The following is a 27530-nucleotide window of genomic DNA, read 5'->3' on the forward strand; positions in this document are numbered from 1 at the left end:
TATAATTTTAATTCTTATTTTTTAAAATTAAAAATTATAAACTTTGTTCTTCAATTACAATTAGAATTTCTATTTTTTTTCAATTCTTTATCTTTTTATGAAATTTTTTAGGCGATTTTTATATTTTATTTAGAATTTTTTTTAATTAAATTAATTTTAATTTGAGAAATTAATTTTAAAAAATATTTTTATTTCACTTAATCTTTAAAATTTTATTTTTTTAAAAATTTAAATTTAAAATTCTTATTTTTTATGACTTTTTAAAAATTTTAACTTTTTAACTTTTTAACTTTTCATCATTTTTTAACTTATTAATGTATTTCTTTTTTTATCAAAATTTAATTCAAATTTAATTTTTTTAAGTCACATTTATAAAATACCCTAAAAATGAAATTGTATTTAATTTAATTTAATTTTATTCTTTTATGATATATTTTTTCTAATCTAATTTATAATTTTTATAATTTTAAATTTAAATTTTAGTTTTCTTCCATTTTTATCTTTTTGATATTCTATTATGTATTTTTTTTCTTTTATTTATAATATTTTTAAAAATTTATATTTAAATTAATTTAGTTATTTAAAATATAATTTTTAATTTCATTTACAATTATAATTCTTATTTCTTAAAATTAAAAATTATAAAGTTTGTTATTCAATTACAATTATAATTTCTATTTTTTTTCAATTCTTTATATTTTTATAAAATTTTTTTAGCCTATTTTTCAAATTTTTTTGAATCCTTTTTAAATTAATTATTTTTAATTTGAGAAAGTAATTTGAAATAATATTTTAATTTCAATTAATCTTTAAAATTTTATATTTTTTAATTTTTACATTATAATTCTTTTTTTTATTTTAAAAATTTTAAAATTTATAATTTTTTTTAAAATTTTTAGGACAAGTATTTTGAATGATGTTTTTCAATTAAATTTCAAATTTTTATTTCTTTCAAATTTCTTTTTCTTTTTTTTATTTTCTATGATAATTTTTTTTTATTTCTTAAGATTTTTTTTTGACACCTTTTAAAAAATATTTTAAATAAAAAAATCTAAATTAATTTTTTTAATGAATTACAAATTCAAATCTTTATATTTTAAATTTCAATCAAAATTATAATTTTAATTTATTTATTAATTTCAAATTTTAAAAAACAAATTTTCTCATTATTTCACGATTTTTTCTTTTTTTTTTGTAGAAAAATTTGAAAATGTCATTGAAAATGGCATTTTTAAAGACGCCATTTGGAATGGCGTTTCTTTTTTTTTTTTTTTTTTTTGGGACGATGCCGCCGTGAAAAAGGGGGTGACGTGGAAGGAGAAAAAACGCCATTCAAAATGACGTTTTTACCTTTTGTATTAATTTGATAAATAAATTTGATTTTGATATATTTTGATATTTAAGTTTTTTTTTTATATTATTCTGAAAAAGAGCTCGATCTTGCAAGAGGATTCCAATTAACTGATTCGTAGAACCGTACAAAGAATCTCTTCAAGTCTAACCATCCATTCATCCATCCCCCTAACATAAAGCTCAATACACAAAACATTGGACGATCACAACGTGCCAAGTTCCTTGTGCTGTTGGTTCGTATATGTTCTCAGTACCAGAGCATGAGAAATCAAGCTGTGGCTCCAAGAGCTGCCTTTTGGGCCTTACGTTGGTCTTGTCAACATTTGAGTTTGCCGTCCACGTCAGCATGACTCCGCTTTGATCATGATTCACCTACTGAATAGAACTACTGGGCTCCGTTCCATGCAACCACGTAAGGGAAGAAAAACTACCACATGAGAAGAGAAGAAATTAGTTGTCAAATCCCCCACCGAGCGTTAACATCAACCTCCATTGCCAACAGAGTACGCTAAAGAATTTTGTAATTTGGAGACGAGGTGAAAAACCACGAAACTTAAATTGAAATGCAGCAACTATATATTCCATTCAAACATAAAACATCCAATACTTTTCTGCGATCATTGGTACATCAAACACATGAAATTACTTGAATGTAGATCCGATCCATATCTTAATTTTCTTGTTGTGTGTACCACTATTACCACACGCAGGCATTTTCTTCTCAAATCAAATAAGCAGCAGGCTGTGCATGCATTTTGTCTTTTTGGTGTATCAACAATAATTAAGCAATGATTATGTTATTAAGGATTTTGCGTGACCAAGCAAAATTCCAGAACGTTCAAAAACAGTGAGTGCTTTGGTAAATGACCAACCAAAGTAAAAAAGCTTGATCAGCATAAGCTCACATGTAAAGACAGCCTAAAAAGGAGATTCATTTTAAAGTGAAAATCAAATCAAGAATACAAAGTGGGTATTGCATTCGTTAAGTGATATGTTTACTCTTCTGTGTTTCAGCAGCAAGAAAAGCAAAGTACATATGGACTCATCCTATGATAAACTCATCTATCTTTTAGTTGAAAATTTTCTTCTAAAAAAAGGGAATTTACCTTCCAGAGCCCCCAGAATCATGCACAAGAAATCAGAAAATCTACACATAGTTTGAGTTCTCTTTGTAAGCTGCCTGGGGCTAATCCGCTTTGCTGTTGTCCTCCTTGTTTTCAAAGGCAGTCACCTAAGTGAAACAGCAAGCCTTCCTTGCATTTTCAGAGGAATCAGAAATATTAATGGTCGTTCCTTGAATAGGTAGTCCAGATATGCTTGCTGCCTCTTGAGCAGCAAGTGCCTTCCTGCTTATTATTTGATAAATCTCTGTCAAAATAGTCTGGAATGCCTTCTCAATATTGTGCGCTTCCAATGCTGAGGTCTCAAGAAAGGAGAGCCCCTCCTTCTCAGCCAATTCCTGGGCATCATCCTCTGAAACTGCTCGTAGATGCTTCAAGTCAGACTTGTTACCAGCCATCATAATGACAATGTTGGAGTCTGCATGATCTCTAAGTTCACGAAGCCACCTCTGGACATTGTCAAAGGTCTGCCTCTTTGTTACGTCATAGACTAGAAGTGCTCCCACTGCACCTCTGTAATATGCACTGGTGATGGCACGGTACCTCTCTTGACCAGCAGTGTCCCATATCTGTGCCTTGACTGTCTTCCCTTCTAGCTGTTTTTTTCATTTTTATAAAAAAAATATTGCAGCATTAACAAAAGAATTAATATAGCAACATTAGTGTCATAGTACAGGAGTTATTCAATCACAATGGCAGAGATGTAAAGACAATTTAATATTTAGATTGTCAAGTCAGAATACCACCAATGGCGCAAAAGGCAGCAAAACACAGTGACATAGAATAATACACAATCTACATAAAGAGGCATGCATAATGGCATTCCTTGAATGGAAAACACATCTAAAAGAACATCTATAAGCTTCAAATAAAGCCTTGATACAGTAAATGAAATCACAAAAATGGTTATATATATATATGTGTGTGTGTGTGTGTGTGTATAATATTGAACTGATGCATCAATATATAAAAGGAGAAAATGTCATACAATCAGCAAGAGTTGTTAGGGAGATTAAGCAAATAATTACTGAATGTTTCAAACAATTTCGAATGCATTTCAAGCTTGACATGATTGTATTTAATGCCATCTCCACCCATCAGAGTAACAGCTTATTGGATGGAGCAACTAGCGCTTGCAAAATGAACAAGCAAAAAGCTGCACCTTAAAACAACAGAAATCAGATCACAGCAACTGTTGTTTTAGTATGTCTAGAAACACATGATACTAACAATTATATGTTCAAGTTTTTCACCTTGATGCCGTGCAACAGTGGGTAACCAACCCAACAGACACCAACTTCAGCTCACTCAATACAGACCACCCAAGAAACTCATGAGAAAGAAATTTACAACACAATCAAGCAGCAGATAAGCAGTCAACCAAAAACTAATTATTAGTTGATTGATTATCAGCAATTTATACAAGATTAAAGCCAATTTGAAACAGCTGATGGATTAAAAAAGAGGGTGATAGATTTTTGTTTGCCTTAACCTCCTTTTATTTAAGACGATTCTGAGAACCATCTTTGACCATGTCCCATACTTCTCGATCAATTCTCTGTCAATATGTCCTCTTTTTGACCCAACTCCTGCAAGTGCTCTTATCTGTCACTTCCTCTCCCTATATTTAAGCACACATCCACCTCGTTCTTCTCATTTCTGCACACTTACTCTGTACATTTGGACTCTCCTCGTTAAGTGACAATCCTTTTGTTAAGATGAATCTCAAGGTAAACTAACTCTAGAGCAATCAACTTTCCTAAGGGCCCATGCAAGAATTATATTATTGCTATGACAACAGTAATCTGATATTAATGGAGACAAGATTTGCATTATATAGAATTTTAGAAACAATTAAAAAAAGGCAGTCCAGTGGATGGGGCTACCACCATTGTGAGTTCTGAAGTACGTATATGTGGAGAGGTTGTTTCTGTGTTAAACTTGTGACCTCCAAGTCATAATAGAGCAATCTTATCATTGCACCAACGCTCATCCTCTAAAATGTTAGAAACAATAAATATTAGTAAATTCATTGGACCAATTGTAAGTCTCATGCAAGACCTTTTCTTAAAAAGGGAAGAAAAAATAAAGGGAGAACAAAAAAAGAAGAAAGAAAAATGGGAGAAAAAATAAAAATGCAAAGGGAAAATTTATAAAACAAGCTACCTAAGTTAAATTACTAGTACAGTCATTGAAGAAATTTAATTCACATTTGCAAACATAGATGAAAATTCACATTTATGCTGCATGTGTCCATTGATGGATCGATGGCTGGACTATTACAATCGCTTAAGTAATTTAATTCACATTTGCAAACATAGAGAAAAATTCACATTTATGAATGTATGCATGCACGCATACATGAATTGATGGATGAACTATATGATTGCAAAGTGATACGGGGCAGGAAATAGATGCTAGCAGCTTCACAGAATTTAGTCAATCAGCATGTCCACAAGCCCATGATGTGTACCACATCGAGGACATGATGCAGAAACGGCTAATATCTAGTTTGGAATTATGTGGTAGCGTTGGATCTCTACTTTGGTCTTGCTTTCAAAAAATAGTAAATTTAACCCTCACTTGAGAACACAAAAGAAAAGTTAAGATTGATGTAGCTCAACATCCTATTCTTGTCAAGGTAATGATTTATCTGCTCCAACCCATCCAAGATGGCATCAACACAGAGGTAAATGAAATTCATTTCAATTATCCTCAAAATGAATCCCGTTTATTCTGGTGGGGGGTTGTTTGCCTATTGTGTCTCTTAAAAAAGAATGCGAACACAGTGCCTGGTTATTTTGAATTTCTGGAAGGATGAGTAAACTTTCATAAAACTCTATATTACCAGCAAGAAGTTAATTAAGAAAAAGAAAAGGCAGGAGGGCCGTGTAGGAGTGTGACAGTAATTTAGCCCGGAGTAAATGGGTCAACTTATTCTGGAATAAGTTGAGTAGGATAAATGAGTTTGGAAGGTAAAAAGTTATTTTATACCAACTTTTCATGAATATCTATTTTCCCTTCTGAAGAGTGGCTCAACCTAAGTGCTCGATGAGCGTGGCATAAAAAAAAGGGAGGAATAAGTGAGTTAAACGATTTTTACTTCGCATCCAAAAGCAGCCTTAGTATGGTGGGATTCCCAAATTTCTGAAAGGCAGATCGTAACCTTCGTTCTGCAGTGACTTTCTTATGCGGGTGTGGGTGTATTCTTTTTACATTCTTGAGATTGTAACAAACCCTGACCGTGAAAATATAATATAATATTAGGGTTCTGAGAGCATATAACAAGGTCTATTCGACAGCACCCCAATTCAAAGGGTTAAATTCCCTTTCCCCTTACATAGCACAAGTATAATACCGTGGCAGCAACATTTCTTAGATGTTACGAATCTACCGATCAAAATGTCCATGCAGAGTATGTGAGTATGAATAAAGCTTCGATCTCGTGATAAAATGGCTCAATTCAAGCAGAGGGCTGTAAGATTAAGCAGAACATATAGATCGTTTGGCGGCAGATTCCTTCATCATAGTCAACCTGAATCTAAAGAGAATAGAGCAGATTATAATGGACAGGACCCAGATCGGAGATAGCGAGAGCGCGAACAGCTGACCTGAAGAGTCCTGGTGGCGAATTCGACGCCGATGGTGGACTTAGAGTCCAAGCAAAACTCGTTTCTGGTGAATCTCGAGAGGATGTTCGACTTGCCGACGCCAGAATCACCGATCAGGACGATTTTGAAGAGGTAATCGTACTCGTGATCGACTCGGTGCCCCATCTCTTCCCCTCTAACCTCCTATCTGAACAAAAGAAATCGAGATCTGAAACCGAAGTTGATAGAGAAAGATTGGATCGAATAAGATCCGGATCAGATTGGAGAAAACCGTACCTGGCGTGAAATCCGATAGAAGAAACGCGGAGAAACCCGAGAATTCGATTGGTTTCAAGAGAGATGGGGGAATCGGAGAAAGGGCGGAAAGAGAGAGAGAGAGAGAGAGAGGGAGGGAGGGAGGGAGAGGAGGAGAGGGGGGTAAGGAGCAAAAGCCCCAAAGGTCAATGGCGAGCAACAGAAAAGCGAGGAAAGGGCACTTGCGACGGCCATCAAGATTTTATGCGCAGTGATATGATATGATATGATATGATATGATATGATATCCCTCATCATTATTATTTTTATTTTTGTAAAACAGATTTATTTATTTGCTTTAGCGCGCGCGGACACGCACGTTTATTTATTCATCACCTTAGTATAATAATGGAGGAACGACGGACGGAGGGCCGAAAAAGCGGTCAACGTACGTTCTCCGGAGACGCGCGCACAATTTGTCAATTGCAATGCCGGTCCGCGGCCCCACGTCGCAAGGGTGCTTTTGGTTGTGTGAGGTGTCCATGGCTTGACCGTAGGATGTCAGAGCTGGACTCGATGTCGTTTTGCGGATCTGACCACTTGTTTAGATTCTCTTCCTTCTGCGTCCCCCGCAACCTCCCCAACCTGGCCTGACGCGAACGATCACAGACGATTGTTTTTTTTAAAAAAGAGGACGCCGCAAGCCTACACCATTATTTTTGTTGCTCCTCCTCCAAAAATGAAATGTGATTGGGATTATCATTTTACGCATGCATGCGATTCCTGCAGGCGTGTGCGGAATCACACGTAAGATAGTAAGATAGCAAGATCGCAATCCCCGTTGGGCACGGCATCGTGATTTTTTGTCGGGTAGAACGGCGTCTTGTTCGATGCTGCCTGTCCCGGTACAAGATTTTGGATAACATATACAGTTCTCACCGAAGACGAGAGTAGAGACTCCCTAGAGTACATAATTATTTTATATTCTTAAACGATATTTATGCAAGGCTCGATTTTGAGGATCACGGGATTTTTTTTTTTTCTTTGGGTAAGAGATCACGGGACTAAACTCTTGACAATTCTAAATCATAATTTAAAATTAATATAAGAAGAACTAATCATTTTGACTAACCTAAGGAAATTGGATATCATTTTCTAATTAAGTTAATAAATCTAATTAAGGCTTTTAAATTTTTTATGGGAGACCAACATGGGGTGAGAGGGATGGAGAGAAAGGGTGGCCACAAAAATGAGATTTGTTAGGCAATCAGATAATACGGTTTTAATTATTGGATAAATAAAAAAATCTCAAAGCATAGTATTGATTGGGATGCTGGATCAAATTAATTTAAGTTTGAATAAGCTTAAACAAGTGGTCGTATTGATAATTTTTTTTTTATGTGAAGGGCATCATAGCCACCTCTCTTTTCGCCGTCGATAATTTTTTAACTTTTAAGTCAGACGTACCTTCAAATTATTTCGGCCATCATTTTTTTGCCTCACCTATGGTATGCTTAAAAAGTTTGGCTGCTCTCATGTCGACTCCTTTGACATCATTGATGTTTCTATCTCTACTTTTGAAGCTTCTCTGGCATCAATCTTATTGATCTTGCCTATTTCTTTCCTTCCTCTTTAGCCTCGACCCCACTCCTCTATACTAACCCCAAGTAATAGGTGTATTGCAAAGTTGAAGAGCCGGGAGGAGAAGATGGAGGGACGATAGTGGGGAATGAGAAGAAGAAAAAGGATTGGAGACTTATTTTTTTATTTTATTTTTATTTTTTGTGCAAAGAAGGAGATGGGGATCAGAAAAAGATGCAAGTGCGGCCTGAACTAATCAGATGACTACTACTCCATTAGAGAGACCCGCTCACCCCTCCTCTCCTAAAATAGTTATTGATCATACTGGTTAACTTAATCAATTTCAGCCTAGAATACAGCAAATGAATTGTGGATGTATGATGTGTTGGAATCTGGGGCTCCAGCAAATAAACCAACACATCATGTATCAAGGGGATCATAAAGTTGAGAGGCCATGCTTATAAGAGATACGGGAGAAGGTGGTCTCTATCTTTTCCTTGCTAACATGGTACTTTGGATTCTATTTGCAAGATGTGCTTACTGTAAGCTTATTTTGCTGGTGGGCTTCCTGTTATCTTTGACTTGGAATACTAATTGCTATGATTGCGACAACTCGCGATGCATAATGGCTGATGTTAACATTAGCAGCAGCTATGTTGATGCACATGAGATCAACATGGATATTCATGGATTGGATGAGATAAGAAAGATTAAAAATAAGGGAACGAATATGAAATCGAGATGCCTTCTGTTTCTTTACTCATATGGTTTATGTCTGCATACGATATAGAGCCCCAAAGCTTCTTTTTTGGAAAAAAAGGAGAGATGTAAGTATTATTTCTATTGGTCTTCTGAAAATAGTAGGGCACTATTGGAAGAGGATGCATGCTTTGCCTTTACTACCAATCTGGAAGCTAAGTTGGACTGGCTGGTGCCTCCTCTGCATACGCTTGGCTATTCACTATACTGATATTAAGCATGGTCTAGGTCATATTAACCAAACAGAATGAATGGTCCTATCTTTGACAAAAGAGTTGGTCAATTGACATAGGAAAAAAGATTTATACAAAATATTAGAAAAAAGAGAAAAGGAAAACAAGAAAAAGAAAAAAGGGACAAAATTAAAGGAATGATTGGGAAAAGCTAGAGGAAACAAAAAAATTGAGGGATAGTTTTATAAAAAATGAGGAGTGCATTGAGAGGCAAGATCTAATATATTTTTTAGTTGTTTTTTGGAAGGTGCAGTCCTGGATGTATCTACCATGCAATGCAATTGTCACTGATACTTACAATCTCACTCGTAGCCTACATACTTGGTCACACTGTCTCTTTTTCAGTTGCTGTTATGTTGCTTACCAACTGCTAATTTCTATGTCATTCAGTCACTTTTGTTGTGCCAGAAATAACTACATGGTTTATTCTACACATCCTTTTGTCACTGGGGAGCCTTTGTACTCTCGAGATTGGAAGTGTTAAGAGATATTTTCAAAGCTTTCTCATGGTTTCTTTGCCTCACCAGATAAGTTGGGCTTCAATACTAAATTATGTGATCACCACCACCTTCGAGAGGAAGAACTCTCGTTGCTACACTATCATATTTTTGCTAAGAATTCTATGCTATCCGTTCCAGGTGTTTTTGTGCCCAGTTCTTCTGCTAATTGATTTTAATCAAGGGACACTTGACAATGATGGATGGTTTTCTTATATTATTATCCAAGGTTTTCTAGCTGCTTTATTTCTTAGTCAATTTCGCTGGGCTACTACTACCTCCTTGCCCTATGTGATTTACATCAACACATTAGGTTATCTCTGTTATCTGCTAATCTACCACCAGATTACAGGTATTCTCAGTCAACAGCATACATGTGTCCTTGCATACAGAGATTGCTACTTTTGTATCATCTCCATACGGATCAATCTTCATAATGCCTTACACTTCATGCAAAGAATCATTGCTCTGACATTCTCTCTTTGATTTGCTCTTCAGTTTTCAATTCCCCTATTCAAAGTTATATATATTTTCCGATTTTCAGGTTTCCTGTTACAAGAAGATCAATGCACACTGACCATCCTTGTTCCACTTTTTGGTTTCATTTTCTTATGTATTCCTGCTGTTTGTCATGTATTCCTTTTGTTGCATCTTTGTTGGGTGGGTATAGCATTTTGGTACAAGAGTTTTTTCTGTCTCGCTGAAGGTGTATGTTTATTTGGGTTTTACAGTATTTTTATATTGTGCTCTATACTTTAGGGGGTGTTTGGCTCACAATGAGAATCGAAATGGATTGAAATTGAAATCGGAATGATCTAATTTTCTGAAATATTTGATTCGTATTCGAAATCGAAATCGGAATCGGAATAGATGATTTTCATTGTTGCTGTTTGGTTCATTTAAAAAAATCAGAATCAAAAATATTATTTTTTTTAAAAATAATATTTTATTTATTATTAATATTAATATTAATATTAATATTATTATTATATATATTTTATAAGATAAAAGGATGAGGAGATTTATTTTTTTTTCCATTTTCTTCCCTCTTCCCATGGCATCACTGTGTCCAACCCCCCACCTCTATCGGTGCAAACTGCGTCTCCTCCGTGCTGCCCCCCGCCTCTTTTCTCCGACCCCCTACGTCTCCTCCGTGCCACATCTCGATCCCCCTCGCACCTCCTCCACTTCTCTGCACCCACCCCCACCCCCACTAGCGGCCCACCACTCCTCCGAGCCACCACCACCACCCCCTCCCCCCGTGCCTCCTCCGCTTCTCTGCACCACCCCCTCTCCTACCCCGACCCCCACAAGATCAGCACCTTCTCTGACCCACCCCCCAAATCTTTGGTGGTCCACAGCTCTCCCATACTAACCCCTCAAGGCCCGTACCTCCTCCGAGCCACCACCATACCTCCAAACACTCTGGTGATCTGCGGCTCCTCTGCTCTTTTCCTTCGCATCCGGCGCCGACGCCTCCTTTCTGCTTTCGGTCCCATCTCTCCACTTATCTTCAAGACGAAGCCCGATGCCATCCTCGACTTCTTCCATCGCCGTGCTGGCCTCTCCATTCTCCAGCTTCGCCGCTTCATCCGCTGCCGCCTCTCTATCGTCACCGATGTCCACTCTAATCTCCTCCCCAAGCTCTCCCTCTTCTATTTCCTCCTCTAGCCATGGCGCTCGCACCCCACATCCCACGTTCGATAAATTTTTTTTTTTAATGTCATTTCAATGGAGTGAGATTTTGACTTCCTTGAGGTGAGATCGGATTCGACTACAAAAAGAAATAGATCATTCCCATTTCTCTTTAGAATGAGAATCGAAAAGATATTCTTTCCAACCAAATATTTGAAATAGGAGTCATCTATTCTGATTTCAATCTTAATTATTTTAATTTAATTTAAAAAAATTTAATAGGATTTCAATTTTTTTATCAAAAATAAAAAAAAAATAAAATAAAACGAAACAAACAAACAAAATCAGTTTGTTGGGATGACGGATGGTAATGGAAGGGCTTATTTGCAATTAAGACTGATATTTTCTGAGTTTATTAAGTGTCCATTGCTTGAAGCCTACGGCAGGTATGCTCATAAATTAAAGCCTGGGGAAGGGAGTTGCGTATCCAGCGAAGGATAGGGCGCCGGAGAAGACAGAGAGAGAAGGGATGGAGAGGCTGCATCGGATCTTCTCGGGCGCGGGAGGGATGGGACACCCGCCCACCGACTCCCCGCTGCTCGACACGGCCGAGCAGGTGTACATCTCCTCGCTCGCCCTCCTCAAGATGCTCAAGCACGGTAATTACCCCCACCATTTCCCTTCCCGTCCATCACATCCAGGGTTTTCGTCTGATTACGTTCCATTGCTTCAGTTTTCTCAACAACTCTTCTGCGCTCTTCTTTCTCTAGAATAGGGTTTCTTCGTATGAGTACATACCATTTTCTTGATCTTGGAACTATTGATTGAACAACGTAAAATAGGGAGGGCTGGGGTACCGATGGAGGTGATGGGGCTGATGCTGGGGGAATTCGTGGACGAATACACGGTCCGGGTGGTGGACGTGTTCGCGATGCCGCAGAGCGGGACCGGCGTCAGTGTCGAGGCCGTCGACCACGTCTTCCAGACCAACATGCTCGATATGCTCAAGCAGACCGGAAGGTCCTTCTCTCTCTCTCTCTCACACACACACACTCACTCACACGCACATACACACACATCTTCCCCAATTTCTTCCTTCTCACTCTCTCTCTCTCTCTCGATAGAAACTAAAGATTTTGTCTAATTATTGGAATTCCACCTTTTATTTTCTTTACTTCTAGCACAAGGGGCATTAATCTTCTTATTCTTTTCCCTGAAGAACTCTGCTGGACTGAATGAATGGCTTATACCCTCTGTACTTACGCACGGAAGGGGCTGAAGTTAGCGGAGAAGTTCATCTTTTCTTGTACCGCAATAAACAATGATTACTAAGTAATTATAGTCGGTGTGCTATAAAGTATGTGTGATTTGGTGTAAGCTAGATGGGCTGATTTGGAAATTGTATTGATTATAAGGGCTTTTGTTTGGTGAAGGGATCTTGTTGACGCATTTGGTGTTAGTATGCATTAGAAAAGTCAAAATGATCCAGTTTTTCGTGATCAGTTAATTTGATTATAGGATAAGATATCGTATCAGATCTGCAGTAAAAGTTTCTTATATTTTGGGGCCACAATAATCTGCGTTCCACTATGTGGACAACGTTGATGTTGTCTAAGAACAAGTTGCAAATATTCGTCTGCTTTAATTCTTTTCTTTCTTCTTGGGATGAGTTATAGGTGAGAATATTTTTTATGGTTAATGTTCTATATTTGGATATACAATCAGGGAGGATTGACTTTTGGAGAGGTTGCCCTAGTAACATTCAAAATGGAAAAGCTTTGTGCTAACTACTTGGTTACCTCTCGGAAGAAAGAATTGTGATTACAATCTTATGGTGAAAAGGATGCATGTGCAACTTTTTATCAAAATTGGATGCCTCGACTTCCTCTTTATCTATGGTTGTGTTATCTTTGCTAACATGGTTTCATGTAATTTTTTTGTGTTTTATGTTGTTTTACGGGGTCTTTGTCTATACTAAATTGTAAAAGAATGTATGTGATTTGTGGGGGGTGTTTCATGTATTTAGGATACAGATAATATTAGCTGTTGAAAAGAGATGGACCTGGTGCCTTTTGGAGCTAAGGGTGTCTTTGTGATCAGAATTTTGTCTGTTATTTTAAGAGGACATGGATGTGACGGTACACATCTTGGAATTCTATTGATCTTATATTGATCATAAAGTTAACATGGATGCACAGGATGGAATGTGATACTTTTACCTCTATGCTGGAAATACATTGGAGAGTTTCGGTTAATTTCCTTGTAATTCCAAGAGATATAAAGTGTTCTGGAAACCCAAAGCTTGCGAGGTCCTCATCTGATAGCTGCATGTACGATGTAGAATTTGAGATGGAAATCTAAGGATTTGCCTTGCTTGCCATATTGATCTTGCAGCAGACTGGGAAATGCTGTAGAGTCGATGAGTGAAGTGCATTTGTTTCCTACACTCAGAACCATAATGTAGTCACTGCTTCCTCCCCTTGATCATTATCATCTCTGCAGTCATTTCTTATGTATGGTAAAAATTATCTTGCATCTCCCTTTTCAGATATTTATCTGTTTTACATACTGCAATGCATTTCCTTCTTGTGATAATTTCTTTCAACTTCACCCCGTAAATCTGAGCACTCTTCTATTTATTTGGTCTTGTGATGGTTTGGAGGTTGTAGCTTTAGCGGATCTGAGAACAAAGTATGTCGGAACAGACTGCAGGAAAAGGTGTTATCTCAAAGAGAGCCCTGACTGAAGGCATTTTTGGTCATTTTGGCTGATAGGGTCATGAACCCTGCTTTTAGGCCATTAGAGAGCTGCAGGGTTATTTGACTAAGTCAAATTCGATATGACTGCGCGGTGTCTGCTAGAGTTCTCTTTTATTCTTCGGTCATTTTAAATTGTACTTGCAAGCTATTTAAACAGGCCATGCGGATTAAGTTTGGAAGCTTTATCTGTGCAAGTATGAAGGTTGCACTTGGTCAAATGTTTATTTCTTACGATCACACAGATAAAGGTCGTTGTTTACATTTTTCTCTCTCTAGTGCTTTTTTTTTGACAAGCGCGCTTTGTTAGCTTTTCTATATAAGGAATGTTTGCATGGCCTGCAGAAAGAGTGCCCAATAACTTTGGTTTTAATTTTACAGATCTGAAATGGTAGTAGGCTGGTACCATTCTCATCCAGGCTTTGGTTGTTGGCTCTCTGGGGTTGATATAAATACACAGCAGGTGAGCAACTTCATGAATAAAAAATATTTCAAAAAAAAAAAAAAAATGATGGAGAAGGATGGGGCTGACCCATCCTTTTTCTTGGTTATTGAAACTGTGCATCTTATTGTTTCACATATTTGTTTATTGGGGATTGGGGCCAAGTTTTTTTAGTTGGCTTTTGCAACTCTGGACCTGTTTTGTAAGAAGAATGATTCTCTTTTGTTGTACCAGCATATCTGGTGATGCTTCCGATATCACTCCCGAGCATTCTGGTTTATGTAAAATTTTCTGGAAATGCATGTGCTTCAGTCTTCAGATCAATTCTATTATTATTGCTGTGTCTGCTTATGTGCTATGGTCATTAAACTGCTTTGATTCTTAACTACATGGTTGTTCGATTGCATTGCCTGTGACAGAGTTTCGAAGCCTTGAATCCAAGGGCAGTTGCGGTTGTGGTAGATCCAATCCAGAGTGTTAAAGGGAAAGTTGTCATCGATGCTTTCCGCCTCATCAATCCTCAGACCATGATGCTAGGCCAAGAACCTCGCCAGACTACTTCCAATGTCGGGCATCTCAACAAGCCGTCCATTCAGGTAACTGCTAGTTGGAGTTGTCAACCGTGTAAGCTTTGTTTGACTATGTTCTTACAAGTTAATCCTTTTAATTGCTTTCATTCACAGGCATTAATCCATGGGTTGAATCGACATTACTACTCTATAGCTATAAATTATCGGAAAAATGAGCTTGAAGAAAAGATGTTACTGAACCTGCACAAAAAGAAGTGGACTGATGGATTGACTTTGCAGCGGTTCGATACCCATTCAAAAACTAACGAGCAGACCGTGCAGGTTTGCTTACATAAATCTTTCATCTCTTTGTTGTTTCTCTGAATTTCTAATCGATTGTCATGTCACGATGGAGAATTACTTCATGTTGTTGCAAAAGTTGTTCATTTCTGGTCTGCTAGTTGCGGCTTGTGATTCGGTCCGTGATGTTGGGTGTATGAACAGGAAATGCTGAATTTAGCCATCAAGTACAACAAAGCGGTTCAGGAGGAAGACGAGTTGCCACCGGAGAAGCTTGCAATTGCAAATGTGGGAAGGCAAGATGCGAAGAAGCATTTGGAAGAGCATGTCTCGAACTTGATGTCATCAAACATAGTTCAGACTCTGGGAGCCATGCTTGACACTGTCGTGTTCTAATAGGTCCATGTTGCAGAAGACACGATTTTCTTCATCGAACCAAGTCCCATCATTAATTTTCTCAAAATGAATCTCGTGTTGGCTTTTGAGTTATGATGATATTGTTGTTATGCCACTAGCAAATTTCAGGAGTAGGAAGGGCCTTAACGTTTGAAGCTGTCCGTTATTTTATCATCGTGACGATCGTGTTACGATCGCTATCCTCCTATCAAGTCCACGCGGAGGTTCGGCAACGATTCTCGTACCCTTGTTCTGAATATGGAGCCCCAGTGTGATCTATGTCAGCCATAGGTTTTTTTTTTTTTGGTAAATTTATGTCAGCCATAGTTACTCATGGAGCAAAGGCAAATGGCTTGGCTGCGGTGGCTTTTTCTTTTCTTTTTTTTTTTTGGGGGTTCTGAGGCCTCAACCGTCTTAGCCTCTCACCTCTTTGTTCCTGCTTATGGTCATGGTTTTCCACTTGGGATGGGGTTCTTGTATCGTTCAGGGCTTGCTGTATTGTCATGGTAGTTCCGCTCATGGTCTCTTAGGAAAAATAAAAATTAGAAAATAGATATCCACCCATTTCCTTCGTGCGGGTGCGTAAGAATTTCCAGGGATGTCAATTCAGTTTGGCACAAGTGGAGTCACGGGTGTTCCTGCGTTTGTCTCAGTGACTCCCAAATATTGTTCCCTTCAGCTATTGGTAACTGCACGAAACACTTTTAACACATGTATCCACCTGAAAACTCCCAAAGAAGTGCTTACCGTCGTGTTTGATAGGGGCAAGTGGCCCGACTTCTGCACCCCTGGAGACGCGAACCTGGAAGCAAACCAAGAGGAGCAAAAACATGAGGGAAGCTCTTTTGCGAGTCCATGCCTCTATTCTGGCCAGAGAGCTTGTTAAAAAAGTTGCCAGTGCAAAAGTTTTTATTTATTATCATTATTATTATTGTTGTTGTTGTTATTGTTATTGTTATATAGATGCAGACTCTAGAGGTCTAGATTTTCTTAGAGAAGCTGTTTTCTCCATGATGGAAGATTTGATAGCTTTCATATTTTTATGAAAATTTTCAAGTACTCCCCCTTTTATTTTCGCGAAGCCACTCGATCTGTTTCCAAAACTCCGGAGAGCATGACACAGAGAAAGCATTCATCGGAAAGGCGTGTGTGTTTATCTAATTTTCTATCATTGACCTGGCTCTCCTTGCCCTCTTCTTTGAATTAGTGGATGTTTGTTGGGCTTCTTGATCAAGTGCACCGGAGCATGCCCCACGTTTACTGTCCTCCTCAATTAGCATATGTTTATTAGAAGAAAAAAAAATTATACATCATATTACATGCACCATATGATGATGCATATTAGATAATCACATCTGCTCATTGTTGTCATGGGGCATCAAGATGAGCGCTTGATGAATGAGATCCATAGAAACAAGTAGTTATGATTGGCTATACGCACAGCCACATACATGTTACTTACAGTGTAGAACACAATTTCTCGTTTATTAGTAGGTCTTTGTTAGGTTTCTTATTTTTACTTTCTTGGACAAAAATCAAACCAGCAGAAAATTCATGCCTCACATCCTACCAATTTTCACTGTATAACATCGAGCATAACATATCATATGGAATAGAGGCATTCTTTCAAAATTTGGAGAGGTGTAGTGAACAAACAGTCCCTGTGCTAATTTCCAAGGGTGACAAATTCAGATCTCTTGCGATGCTTGTTTGGTGTAGAGGGTCGTATAACTCTGGATGGGAATCATGTGATTGATAGCTGTCAAGTCAGCATAGAAATAGGAGGGTCATATTGGATGCCAGACTTCGCACGTTACAAGATAAGCAATAACCATCCTTCTCCAAGTGTTGCGGTCAATCGCCTCGTCGTCCGATCATCGGAGATGTGCACCTGCAAAAATGAGAAGTCCACACTGACCGGAGGCGGCTCCGATGGAGACCCTCCGACGGTCAAATCAGAGAGATGACTGGGCAACAGTGAAATGAAGACAGAGAGCTCGATCGAGAGAGAGAGGGGGAAGGAGAGGAGCGAGCCTGTGATTTAGGAGTCGAGAAGTGGAGGGGAGCGGATCCCTTGCACTGTTGCCTTCCCCGAGTTATATAGTGGAGCACGGTATGGCACCGTCATTAATGACGCAGACAAGTGAGGAATTGTCAACTCACTGTAGATTGTCAGAGTCGTCGTGAAAGTGTCATGTCGCCGTGGGGCTGTCAAATCGATAGGGTTGACAAAGCCCTAGGCGGGACAATGCCCCTAGGTGGCAGCGCCGCATGCCGCTGTCAGAACTGACAAGGTCTGGCGGTTGTATGGCGATCAGAGGAGTCGACCGACCCTAGGTCGGTAGCCAGCTGAGTGGCGTCGGGCCCCTCCGTTGGTCGGCGAGTTTTATGCGAGTCGGCCGTTAGACCTCCCGGTTCAGTCGGTCGGGAAGGGTGCGCCCGACATATCCTCAGTCGGTCGTAAGCCGATGATGGGCCGGTGATGGCGTCAGTCGGTCGGTCCGACTGTCAATCGGTCGGTCGGTCCCTCCGGCCGTCGGTCGGTCGGTCGGTGGGTATTCTCCAACATCAAGAATGATGGATGAAGTAGAGGTTATTCAGAACTAACAACCCTCTGCAATGCAAAATACGATCCCAACAAAAAAACTAAATATTGAAGTCATAGGGTTTGGATCCTCTGTTGTGCATCATTTGCATCTAGAAGGCAATGCTATATTTGACCCTTGTATAAAGCAGTTAAATTAGAAAATAGTATTGGTGCAACTTTCACACCTACGCAAAATCATCATAAAATGCTTCCTAATACAATAGACGTTCGGCGTGCCAAACAATCAAATATGGGCGCCCAACGGGTGCATTCACCGTGCCAAACAGCTCAGCTTGAGTCCGTCCAGAAGAGTGGCTGTAATCTCAGACAACACAACAATAGCTCATTGGTTTGTCCGTTCATGGTGCACACCAGCATGTTATTAGAAAGATATGAGCTAATTCACCACAACCATCACGCCGGCAGCTACCAACAGCAGTCCCACACGTTTTTATGATTCATGATCATGGGTTTTCTTCCAGCTCCTCGATCCTTAGGGCAAGATATACTCTGGGAACAAATATAAGACAGATCGATATAAAGAAAACTACAAAGAATTTAATGAAGATAAGTAGGCAGGCAGATGCATCATGACAACACTCTGCCCACCTCCGCAATTATATCCCAAAGTCTGCGACGCTTAGGGATCGTCATCGCCACTGCAGGCTTGACTCCGGCACCTTTCGCAGCAGCGTTTGACAACATCACAGCACAGGTTCCTGCCTGGCTTCTGCACCTCTTGACAGCATTTAGCCGAAAAACGTCGATGCACATGGAGCCATTCCCCGGCTCCATCGACGCTATCCAGTCCTACTAATAAGCATGCAACTACAAACAATCCAGTAAGGCATGGTTACTTCTTTGAAGCCTCCATCTCTTGTTCGTTACTTCGCACAGAATATACCAAATTATTTGATTCCCACATTTACTACTAGCTAGTAGAGACTCCTGGAAGTATTGTCCCTCGTGATGAAGATTGCCACCTGTTGAGGTCTACTGCCCAGTAGTACCGACCCCATCTCCTCCACCCAATGTGAGGTATTGTCCGCTCTGGAACGGAGCCCACACCTTTGATCCGGTCAGCACCCCACCCCGCACGGTTTTGTCCCGCAAAAGATGCCTCACGTGGGAGAGGGGGAGTGGTAGTACTTAAGCAGTAGAGTCCCTTGATTGTATCCGGTATGGAACTTTCGGGCTTGATGCCCCCGATGCCCATCCCACAACAGAGCCCCCCAGCAAGGGAGTCTACTGCTGCAGGTAGGGGACGGATTTTCACAGACGGCGCCAATTGTTGAGGTCTACTGCCCAGTCGTACCGACCCCATCTCCTCCACCCAGCGTGAGGTATTGTCCGCTCTGGAACGGGGCCCAGGCCTTTGACCCGGTCAGCACCCCGCCCCGCACGGTTTTGCCTCGCAAAAGGCGCCTCACGTGGGAGAGGGGGAGTGGTAGTACTTAAGCAGTAGAGTCCCTTGATTGTATCCGGTATGGGACTTTCGGGCTCGATGCCCCCGATGCCCATTCCCCGACCGACTTCCTCTTGGAGACGTTCTAGCCATGAACCAGAACAGAAGGCAGGAAATAAAGAAAAGAAGGAGGAGAACCGCGAGAAAGCAAAGAAGAAAACAAGGGACGATGAAGGCTCCCAGAAGAAAAGGGAAACTCCCAAGAAGAAGAAAAGCGGAGACGGTTACCTGGAACAGGGGACTGCGCAGGCAGAGTTTCGACAGCAAAATGGGGAAGATGAAAATCCGGAAGCAGGCAATCTGTATATATAGTGCCCCCCGACGGCTGAGATGGAGGCACGACCAACGAGGATCCTCCAGATCGCGACACGCGGCGACATCTGGGCCCTTCTCCAGCCCGACGGTTCGACGCACCAGCCCTCAGATTGGGCCACGTCCCCTCTATCCGCTTGGGCGGGTCCGACCCAATGGCTTCCCGCCATGCGGCCCAAAAAGACGTGACGATTCGCATTCCCGAAGGGACGGCGGGAACGACGGTTTCCATTCCCAACGAGACGGGACGTCTGACGGGGCATCTGACACCGACGGGACACTGATGGGATGTCTGACACCGGCGAATCGCCTGGCATTCATAGGGTGCCTGACACCAGATCAGCCCACGGTACGGTCGTCAGAATCAGGACTTGATGTGATGGGAATCCACTCCTTTCGTCCGACGCTGCCGCCCATACAAAGACAGTGGCCGACGCACCATCCGACTCAAGAGTGGAGGAGGGCAACTGTTGGGATATACCGTTCGTACCCCCTCACGTCGACTCACCGTCGGGCCTACTTGACATACGCCCGACTCTGCCGACCGACGGCTGCCGTTACCGACCGACCGAGGATATGTCGATCGGACATACCTTCTTTTCTCTCTTGGTCGGCTGAACTATGGAGTCCGATATCCGACTCTCGCAACGCGTCCGACTGACTGTCGGGGGGAGGCCCCGAATTTCCACCCGACGCCCCTCAACTAGCCGCCGACCTACGGTCGGCCGGCTCCTTCAAATGCTGTATGACTGTTGGAAACTGTCAGTCCTGACAACGGCATGCGGCACTACCGCCTAGGGACATTATCCCACCTAAGGCATGGGTCGACCCTAGCGATTTGACAGTCCCATGGTGATTTGACAGCCTTACGGCGACTCTGACAGTCCTCAGTGGGTTGACAATTCTTCGATTGTCAGCACCATTAATGACGGCGCCATACCGCGCTCCACTATACATATCGGGGAAGGCAACAGTGCGGAGAGGTCCTTTCGAACCCCTTGAATCCCTCCTCTCTCTCTCTCTCACACTCTCTCGTTGAGTTTCTTAATTCTTGTCTACTGTTGCCTAGTCTCCTCTCTGACTTGACCGTCGGAGGGTCCCCGCCGGAGCCACCTTCGGTCAGTGCGGACTTCTTTTGCAGGCGCTCGTTCCCGGCGATCAGACGACGAGGAGATTGGCCGCAACACCACCTCACAAATCGTATAGCCTTAATGGGGGGCCAGCACTACAATCTGTTTGTTTGTTGCCCAACTTAACTCTCATCAGAAAGCTTTAGCAATGTCACCTCCTTTAATTTCATTTCCTTTGATGATCGTAATAATATCCTTTACTTGAGTTATTTTTCAGACTTCGAGTCTCTCATAGGCAGCGATCCTGCACTTTTCCAAGGCGACGGCACCTTTCTTCCTGGGAGATCCCTATCCCTGTCCAAGGACTCTGCTAACGAAGAAACTGCCAGTAACCACACAACAGAGTATTGCTTGTAAGATTCAGCCCCTGCAACCTAAGCAACGGAGTTGTGGTTATATCGAGTGAACCTAAGTCCTATCTATCCAACCCAGCGTAGCCTCTGAAATTTATCAATTCCTTTTGCTCTAAGAAAGAAAAAAGAAACGAAGGAAGAAACTTATCAAATCATTTACCTTGGCCTTTTGTCCAAACTGGAGCTTTGACTTCTGAAATAGGAAACATTTTGATGCGCAGACATTGGCGTTGTGTCCAAAGAGGTCATCATCATCGATCAGGATTTCCTCAGTTGATTGGCTGCTAGCAGAAAAGCAGCTCGGGATAATCAAACAATCATCACTGTAAAATACGTGGATATCTGAGTCCTCTAAAAAAGACTTAATTCACGTGCTAAGGCTCTTCCCTGAGGATACGAGATTCCTCTTCAATTCATGCATTCTTTCTACAGAATGCCCCACCCAGCTACAAAAGAAACATTTCCTATAATTGATTCAAGACAGCACTCTCATCATTTCCTTCCAAAAAATAGGGAAAAGAAACTAAAGGTGAAGAAAACACTTGTTTTCAAACTGTAATATGAAATTCCATGTCCTTTATACAACTAGCGGACACTGCTTGCTAATTCCTACAAGACCACACTGTGCATTCATCTGTCTATTGAATGCAAGTATCAATCTAGCACAGAGAATTCTGTTCTACAACACTTATGAGAAGCATCGCATGTTTGTTTTACATTCCAAGGGAGACTTGAAATAGAATGACAAATCAACCACCCAATACCGAGCTCCGCCAGTCGTGTTCAGGAGGCCGAGGCTTCTAGGTTCATGCTTGATACCTCAACCATATCGCCAGTCTTTTTCCCCCTCATTTCAACTCCAAGATAATCTGTCAAAACTTTTTTCACACCAAATCCACGACTATAAGACTTTCTGCTGATAAAAGGGGTCCTCTGTCCCCTTACCGGACTAATTAAATCTGGGGGTGAGATGCTAGGCGTGGCATAAGCAGACGCAAATGGAGTGCCTGCGGCGGGCACCAAGAATGGAAATGGCACTTCCTTGTGAGCAACAACACTGACCGTGGGAACTGATGAGATCTGATCTGAGTGTTTGCTCAAGTCATCGACATAAAGCAAATCATCGATGCGAGCAACAATGTTGAATGCAAGGCTCTCCAGAACTCTGGAATAGCTTTCTAGAATGGACTTTCCAACATCCTGAACGGTCGATCATAGAAGCAAGTCACAATATAAGAGGTCTTAAAGCAAGTGTGAACATTTGAAATAAGTGAGGGTAGCGAGGACCCAAACCTTGTTGAACTGGATTTTGCTCATATCCAAGGTTGTCTGCGTAAGACCAGGGAACCTCTGCTTCAAGCATAATAGGAGGCACTCGGCTCTATCAGCCAGCAATTCTCTTTTGTCCGTGTCCATTATCATATCCTTGACCATGCCCCAAGATGACTTAGCGCTAGTGTTGTTTATAGGTTTGGCCGGTGCTCTTCGACGCCACACGTAAATTGATGCCTCGACATGGTTGGCAATATCTAAAGCTTGATGTTCGGAGGATAAATCAAGGCAATCGAGAAGGCATTCCGGGTAGAATTCATCTGAAGCAATGCAGCGATATATCTCATCACCTAGGCATGCTCTTCCATTCTGAAATCCAAGACATAACCAACACAGTTCAACCTCGAGATTCATGATATGATGAAAAATGTATAAAATTTCAGAATGATGGGACAAGCCATGGATACTTCTGCTACGATAAAGTGAAAAACATTATATTCCTCAATTACATTGTAATCATTATACATTGATGCACGCAAATGTTACGAGCACTAGAGCATTGGATCAAAAACATTATCGTATAGTGGAGTAGACCTAATCAATAAGCAGATAAGCAACCAAAAGGACAACCTAGTGGAGATCTCTCTCACCTTTGGAAGTGAGTCAAGATATGACTCAGGAACTTCCATTTCAGCCAAAGCGTTGCTGTTGATTGCCATTGCAGCCTTCAATATCTGGTTTGTGCATTCACGTTTGTGCTGCAATTGTTTCCTTGTCTGCTCGTGGAGACCACCAGGAGGGACACGAGGTACAGGAAGCCACCACTTCTCCTCTTGACGATGAAGAGTTCTCCGGAAAGAGGCTGAGCCATCAGAATCAGTTGCTACTATTCCTTGATCGACATACCAAAATTCTGGGTCGCTAAAACTATCCAATATTTCCTGTGAGGAGTAAAATTTCAATAAAAAAATTATCACCCCCAAGTTGGGATTGAGAAACAGTAAGAAGCGGTGAGACTCACAAGGAGCATGTTGTCTAGTTTGCGCAGCGCTGGAAGATTGGCATACAGATCAGACCGCGGCATGCAAGTCATGACCTGAAAGAAACGGAGCAAAATGATCCCGAAATAGCCATGGAGAAAATATCTAGGGTAGGGAGTTCCACTGAGAATTTTCTCTTAGGACCCAACCAAACGCAGTGACTTGGATACACATGGAAGAATTCATACTAGTACGATCGAGTGATACGATCCAGCCAGTGAAATTTATTAGCATAAACAAGCATCCTGAAAAAGCTAACCAAAAACAAATTTATGTGGTGAAATAAGAAATAGAGCAAATCGCTAAATTTACCGAACAAGGGCAAATTTAATCCATATAACCCAAGAAAATAGTCAGTCCTAGAATAGTAATCACCTCAAGCTTGCTTCCATCAGGAAATGTTTGCCAGGTGGGTATCAGTTCGACAATGTGATCACCAACGCAGAGAAGCCACTCCATCTCTCTTCTCCACATCGACTTCTTCTCAGGGGTTAGAGGCTCTAACCTCCAAAGCTGCCCAAAAATCGTGGCTAAAATAGGAGAAAGGAACGAGGGCTTTAAACAAGAGCGCACCGAATTTATTGAGGTAGACAAAATGTTATAACTTGAACAATGGTACCAAGGAATACTTAGAACCAACTACAAAACTCACCACAGAGATTCGTAATAGCATTTGAAATAGCCAATGCAGTGCACACTCCTTTCCCGGAGCCGGACATGTCTTCTCCAAGCAACAACTTGGCAAATCTTTCCTTCATCATCTCAATTTCTAATAGAATACAGGTCATAACCACATAGAACTTTAATCAGTACAGATTATGTAAGAGCAGACCGGCATTGACGTTATAATCCATACTTACACTAATAACCCAATCAGATGAATTTCTGGCTATTCTACCTTGACTAAATGTTGATTGAGAATTCAAATTTTAAACACACATAAAAAAGAGAAGTGGAGAGAAAAAGAAAAATCAGAAAAGATCTCACGATAAAAATTGATGGTAAAGTGTCCAAACAAATGAATTGAATGATCCAATTTTGTGGCATTCTTCCCACTGCTTTGTAAAAATATTTGCAATAAACGGACGATGATGATGAGTAGATGACACGAGCTGAAAGTCTATGGAAGCTAAAAAGACGAAGAAGAAGAAGATATCAATACCCGAAACATTAGGCTTCAGCTTATCTTTTCCCCTATCGTGCTGTTGGGTTTTCTCCTCATTGGCAACCAGATGAGATTCTACGCTACCCTGCATCGTCCAACCCAATGTCGCGGAGTGCTTGGATGATTCCTCATAGCCGCTAACATGGCTTTGTGAATCTTCACCGAACGAGGTTTCAGAGCTCGAAGTGCTGCTCCCATGGTTCTCGACCACCACCGACTCGCTGAAGGTCTCGCCTTCGCCAACACCACCCTCCATCTCGAGCTCCCCTGATTCGTCGAATGCAACCCCACGCCCGGGCTTCCTCAGGCCGAGGAAGCGAGCTCTTCGGAGAGATCTAGAGGCCCAGGAACCGAGAAGTAAAAGGGGATGGAGGGCGGAGGCTCCACGGTGGGCTAATGGAAGACAATGGTGCTTCTTAGGATCCTCTGGTCGGTAGAATTGGGGCCGCCCGTCCATAAGAAGAGGAGAAGGCCTTGTGGGGGCTGCTCCATATCATTTTATCTTTCCTTCTTTTCTTCTGTTTTTTTTATAGGGGGAGGTTGGGGATGGCCATGATTATTACTGGCGCTGGCCCTCACACATGATCTCTGTGAGTGCGAGGGAGAGGGAGAGCGAGAGCGCCCTTTACCTTTGAATTATTTGCTCCAACGGCTATTAAATGGAAGGCGTGTATCAAGGGATCCATCACCGCCAACAGACGCTCTCTTTTCTTTCCCTCCTTGGATCACCTCCCCCACGCTGGGCATCGCAAATTCGCAAACCAAGGGCATTTCCCTTTTTGAGGTCTACTGCATTTTATTTTTTATTTTTTCTTTTTTGAGAGAGAGAGATTCGAAGGGCTAGCGTATCAAAGTGACAAATTTTATGGAACCCCTTGAAGCATCAATACTCGCTGCAATGATTTAATGCACCATAATCTATACGTAGAACCTAGGGGCTATCAAAATTAAGCGCTCATTATGATGCCATCTAACAATGTATCTCAAATCGTATTAAACAAGATTTTCTTCGTTCCCTGCTCAAATAGATAGCATACAGCTAAGCAATTACTATTTTTCCTCTAAAAATTCGTTAGATTCACAAATATATATTTTTTTTATAAGAACATACCTTCTTACTCTTAAACTTTATATAAATATAAATATTATATTTATATAAATATAAATATTAATATAAAATATAATATTAATATATTATAATATAACATTAGCTATAATAATTTATTATATTAACATAATACTAATATATATTAATATTATATTAATATTTTAATATAATAAATTTATTAATACAGATATTAAATATAATATTATATTAATATAAATATTAATATATTAATATAAGTATTATATTAATATTAATAAAAATTTTATATTAGTATAAATATTAAAATATAATAAATATTAAAATATTAATATTATATTTATATAAATATTAAGATAATATTAATATAATATTAGATCACCATTCAGTATTTTATCGTAACCATCTATTGATATTTTGAGTAAATTACAGAAACACCTTTTTAATTTTAACTCAATTTCATTACACCCCTATATTTTAAAAAATATCAAACTGATCCTTTTAGTTAGCGATATATTTCAATACGATTCAACTGTTCATTTTATCAATAAACGGTGTTAGATTTCTTTTTTATTGAATGAAAATGCCCCTTGTTTATGAATGGACTTGGAGGAAGAAGAAGATGAGAAGAAAAAATGGATGACAATAAGAAAAAAAGAGAGAATGATCGCAGATAAGGAATGGATTAGAGAAGGAGAAGGAAGATAAGAAAGAGAAGAGGGTAAAGAGAAAGAAAAGAAAAAAGAATGGATTACCGATAGAAAGAGGTAGAGGTGCAAGGGACTGCCGTAAAGAGGATGGTTTATGGGCGGTTTGGAAGAAAAGAAGAATGAGGAAGTGAAATAAATAAGGAGGAAGAAAAGGAGATGGAGGGAGCTACCATGGAGGACAAGAAATGAGTGAAGAGCAAGAGAAAGGGGAAGGCTTTTTTTGCCAGTGAGGAAGGATAATGTAGAGGGAACCATTTAAAGGGAAAAAGTTTATGGGTTGGTTTAGAGAAGAAACAAAATTAGAACAAAGAGAATAAAGAGGAAGGGGAGGGGCCATCGGTGAGGAATAGAGTGAAAGAGGAGAAAAGAGAGGAGAAGAGGATGGGGAGGAATAAAATGGTGAAGACAAGAAGGGATGAAGGTGGAGGAGGCCGTCGTATAGAGGATGGTTTAGGGATGGCTTGGAGGAAAAGGTTGAGGAGGAGAAGTCGATGGGAAGGAAGAAGAGAAGAAAGGATAGAAGAAGAATGGGTAGAGAAAGGAGAGGAGGAGAATGGGTGGAGAAAAGAGAGGAGGAGGAGGGAGAAAGAGGAGGAAGAGAAGGAAGAGAAATGAGTGAAAAGGAAAGAGAGGAAAAAAAAAGAAAGGACGAGAGAGAAAGAGGAACACCGGCCATGAAGAAGAAGAAAGAAGGAAGGAGATAAGTATTTTTATCATTTTAAAAATTTTTATTAACGAAGATAAATAATTGAATTATATCGAAATATATCAATAACTGAAAGAATTAGTTTAATACTTTTTAAAATATAAAAAATATAAATTAAATTAAAAAAAATATCACTGTAATTTATCTTCCAAATATTTTACACCCAATCGCATATCTAGCACATTTCTTTGGAGTCCATATCGATTCTCCCCCGCTTTTGGCACCATCAACAAAAGCTTCAATCATGTTTAAGTATTTCCGTTACCGGTAATTTTGGTA

The 27530-nt window shown here is 40.2% G+C and overlaps 3 protein-coding genes across 5 annotated transcripts; 1 reads left to right on the plus strand and 2 right to left on the minus strand.

The window, feature by feature from the left end:
- Nucleotides 1–1438: 1438 nt before the first annotated feature.
- On the minus strand, nt 1439–6582 carry LOC105032958 (ras-related protein Rab2BV). 3 transcript variants are annotated; one of them, XR_012136914.1, is made up of 4 exons: nt 6362–6580; nt 6086–6272; nt 2460–3070; nt 1439–1780 (listed from the first exon to the last, which is right to left on the minus strand). XR_012136914.1 is itself a non-coding variant. In XM_010907580.4 (3 exons), exons 2-3 carry the CDS (start codon nt 6248–6250, stop codon nt 2585–2587), a joined length of 651 nt encoding a protein of 216 aa, XP_010905882.2. In that variant the 5' UTR covers nt 6251–6268; nt 6362–6582; the 3' UTR covers nt 2307–2584. The 3 variants fall into 3 exon arrangements, 2 of the variants coding, with proteins under 2 accessions (XP_010905882.2, XP_010905873.2); XM_010907580.4 differs by lacking the exon at nt 1439–1780 and having other exon boundaries at nt 2307–3070; nt 6086–6268; nt 6362–6582; XM_010907571.4 differs by lacking the exon at nt 1439–1780 and having other exon boundaries at nt 2307–3070.
- Nucleotides 6583–11468: 4886 nt separating this feature from the next.
- On the plus strand, nt 11469–15561 carry LOC105032978 (26S proteasome non-ATPase regulatory subunit 14 homolog). Its single transcript, XM_010907588.4, has 6 exons — nt 11469–11683; nt 11867–12044; nt 14162–14243; nt 14642–14818; nt 14906–15073; nt 15236–15561. Exons 1-6 carry the CDS (start codon nt 11554–11556, stop codon nt 15425–15427), a joined length of 927 nt encoding a protein of 308 aa, XP_010905890.1. The 5' UTR covers nt 11469–11553; the 3' UTR covers nt 15428–15561.
- Nucleotides 15562–21766: 6205 nt separating this feature from the next.
- LOC105032986 (rop guanine nucleotide exchange factor 7-like) lies at nt 21767–25550 on the minus strand. Its single transcript, XM_010907599.4, is given in 8 exon segments — nt 21767–22474; nt 22568–22915; nt 23197–23487; nt 23568–23642; nt 23962–24116; nt 24239–24355; nt 24749–25192; nt 25195–25550. Coding segments are annotated over 8 exon segments (1896 nt in total). The 5' UTR covers nt 25244–25550; the 3' UTR covers nt 21767–22057.
- Nucleotides 25551–27530: the final 1980 nt, after the last annotated feature.

Source organism: Elaeis guineensis, chromosome 14 (genome assembly GCF_000442705.2).
Source record: "Elaeis guineensis isolate ETL-2024a chromosome 14, EG11, whole genome shotgun sequence".
Lineage (NCBI taxonomy): Eukaryota > Viridiplantae > Streptophyta > Magnoliopsida > Arecales > Arecaceae > Elaeis > Elaeis guineensis.

Bases quoted from the DNA above. Each gene is read 5' to 3' on its own strand.
- LOC105032958 (XM_010907580.4), bottom strand. From the start codon at position 6,250: ATGGGGCACCGAGTCGATCACGAGTACGATTACCTCTTCAAAATCGTC. The intron at 3,071-6,085 runs GTCAGCTGTTCG...TGAAAAAAACAG, and splicing joins TCGCCACCAGGACTCTTCAG to CTAGAAGGGAAGACAGTCAA.
- LOC105032978 (XM_010907588.4), top strand. From the start codon at position 11,554: ATGGAGAGGCTGCATCGGATCTTCTCGGGCGCGGGAGGGATGGGACAC. The intron at 14,819-14,905 runs GTAACTGCTAGT...TTTCATTCACAG, and splicing joins TCAACAAGCCGTCCATTCAG to GCATTAATCCATGGGTTGAA. The intron at 15,074-15,235 runs GTTTGCTTACAT...GTGTATGAACAG, and splicing joins CTAACGAGCAGACCGTGCAG to GAAATGCTGAATTTAGCCAT.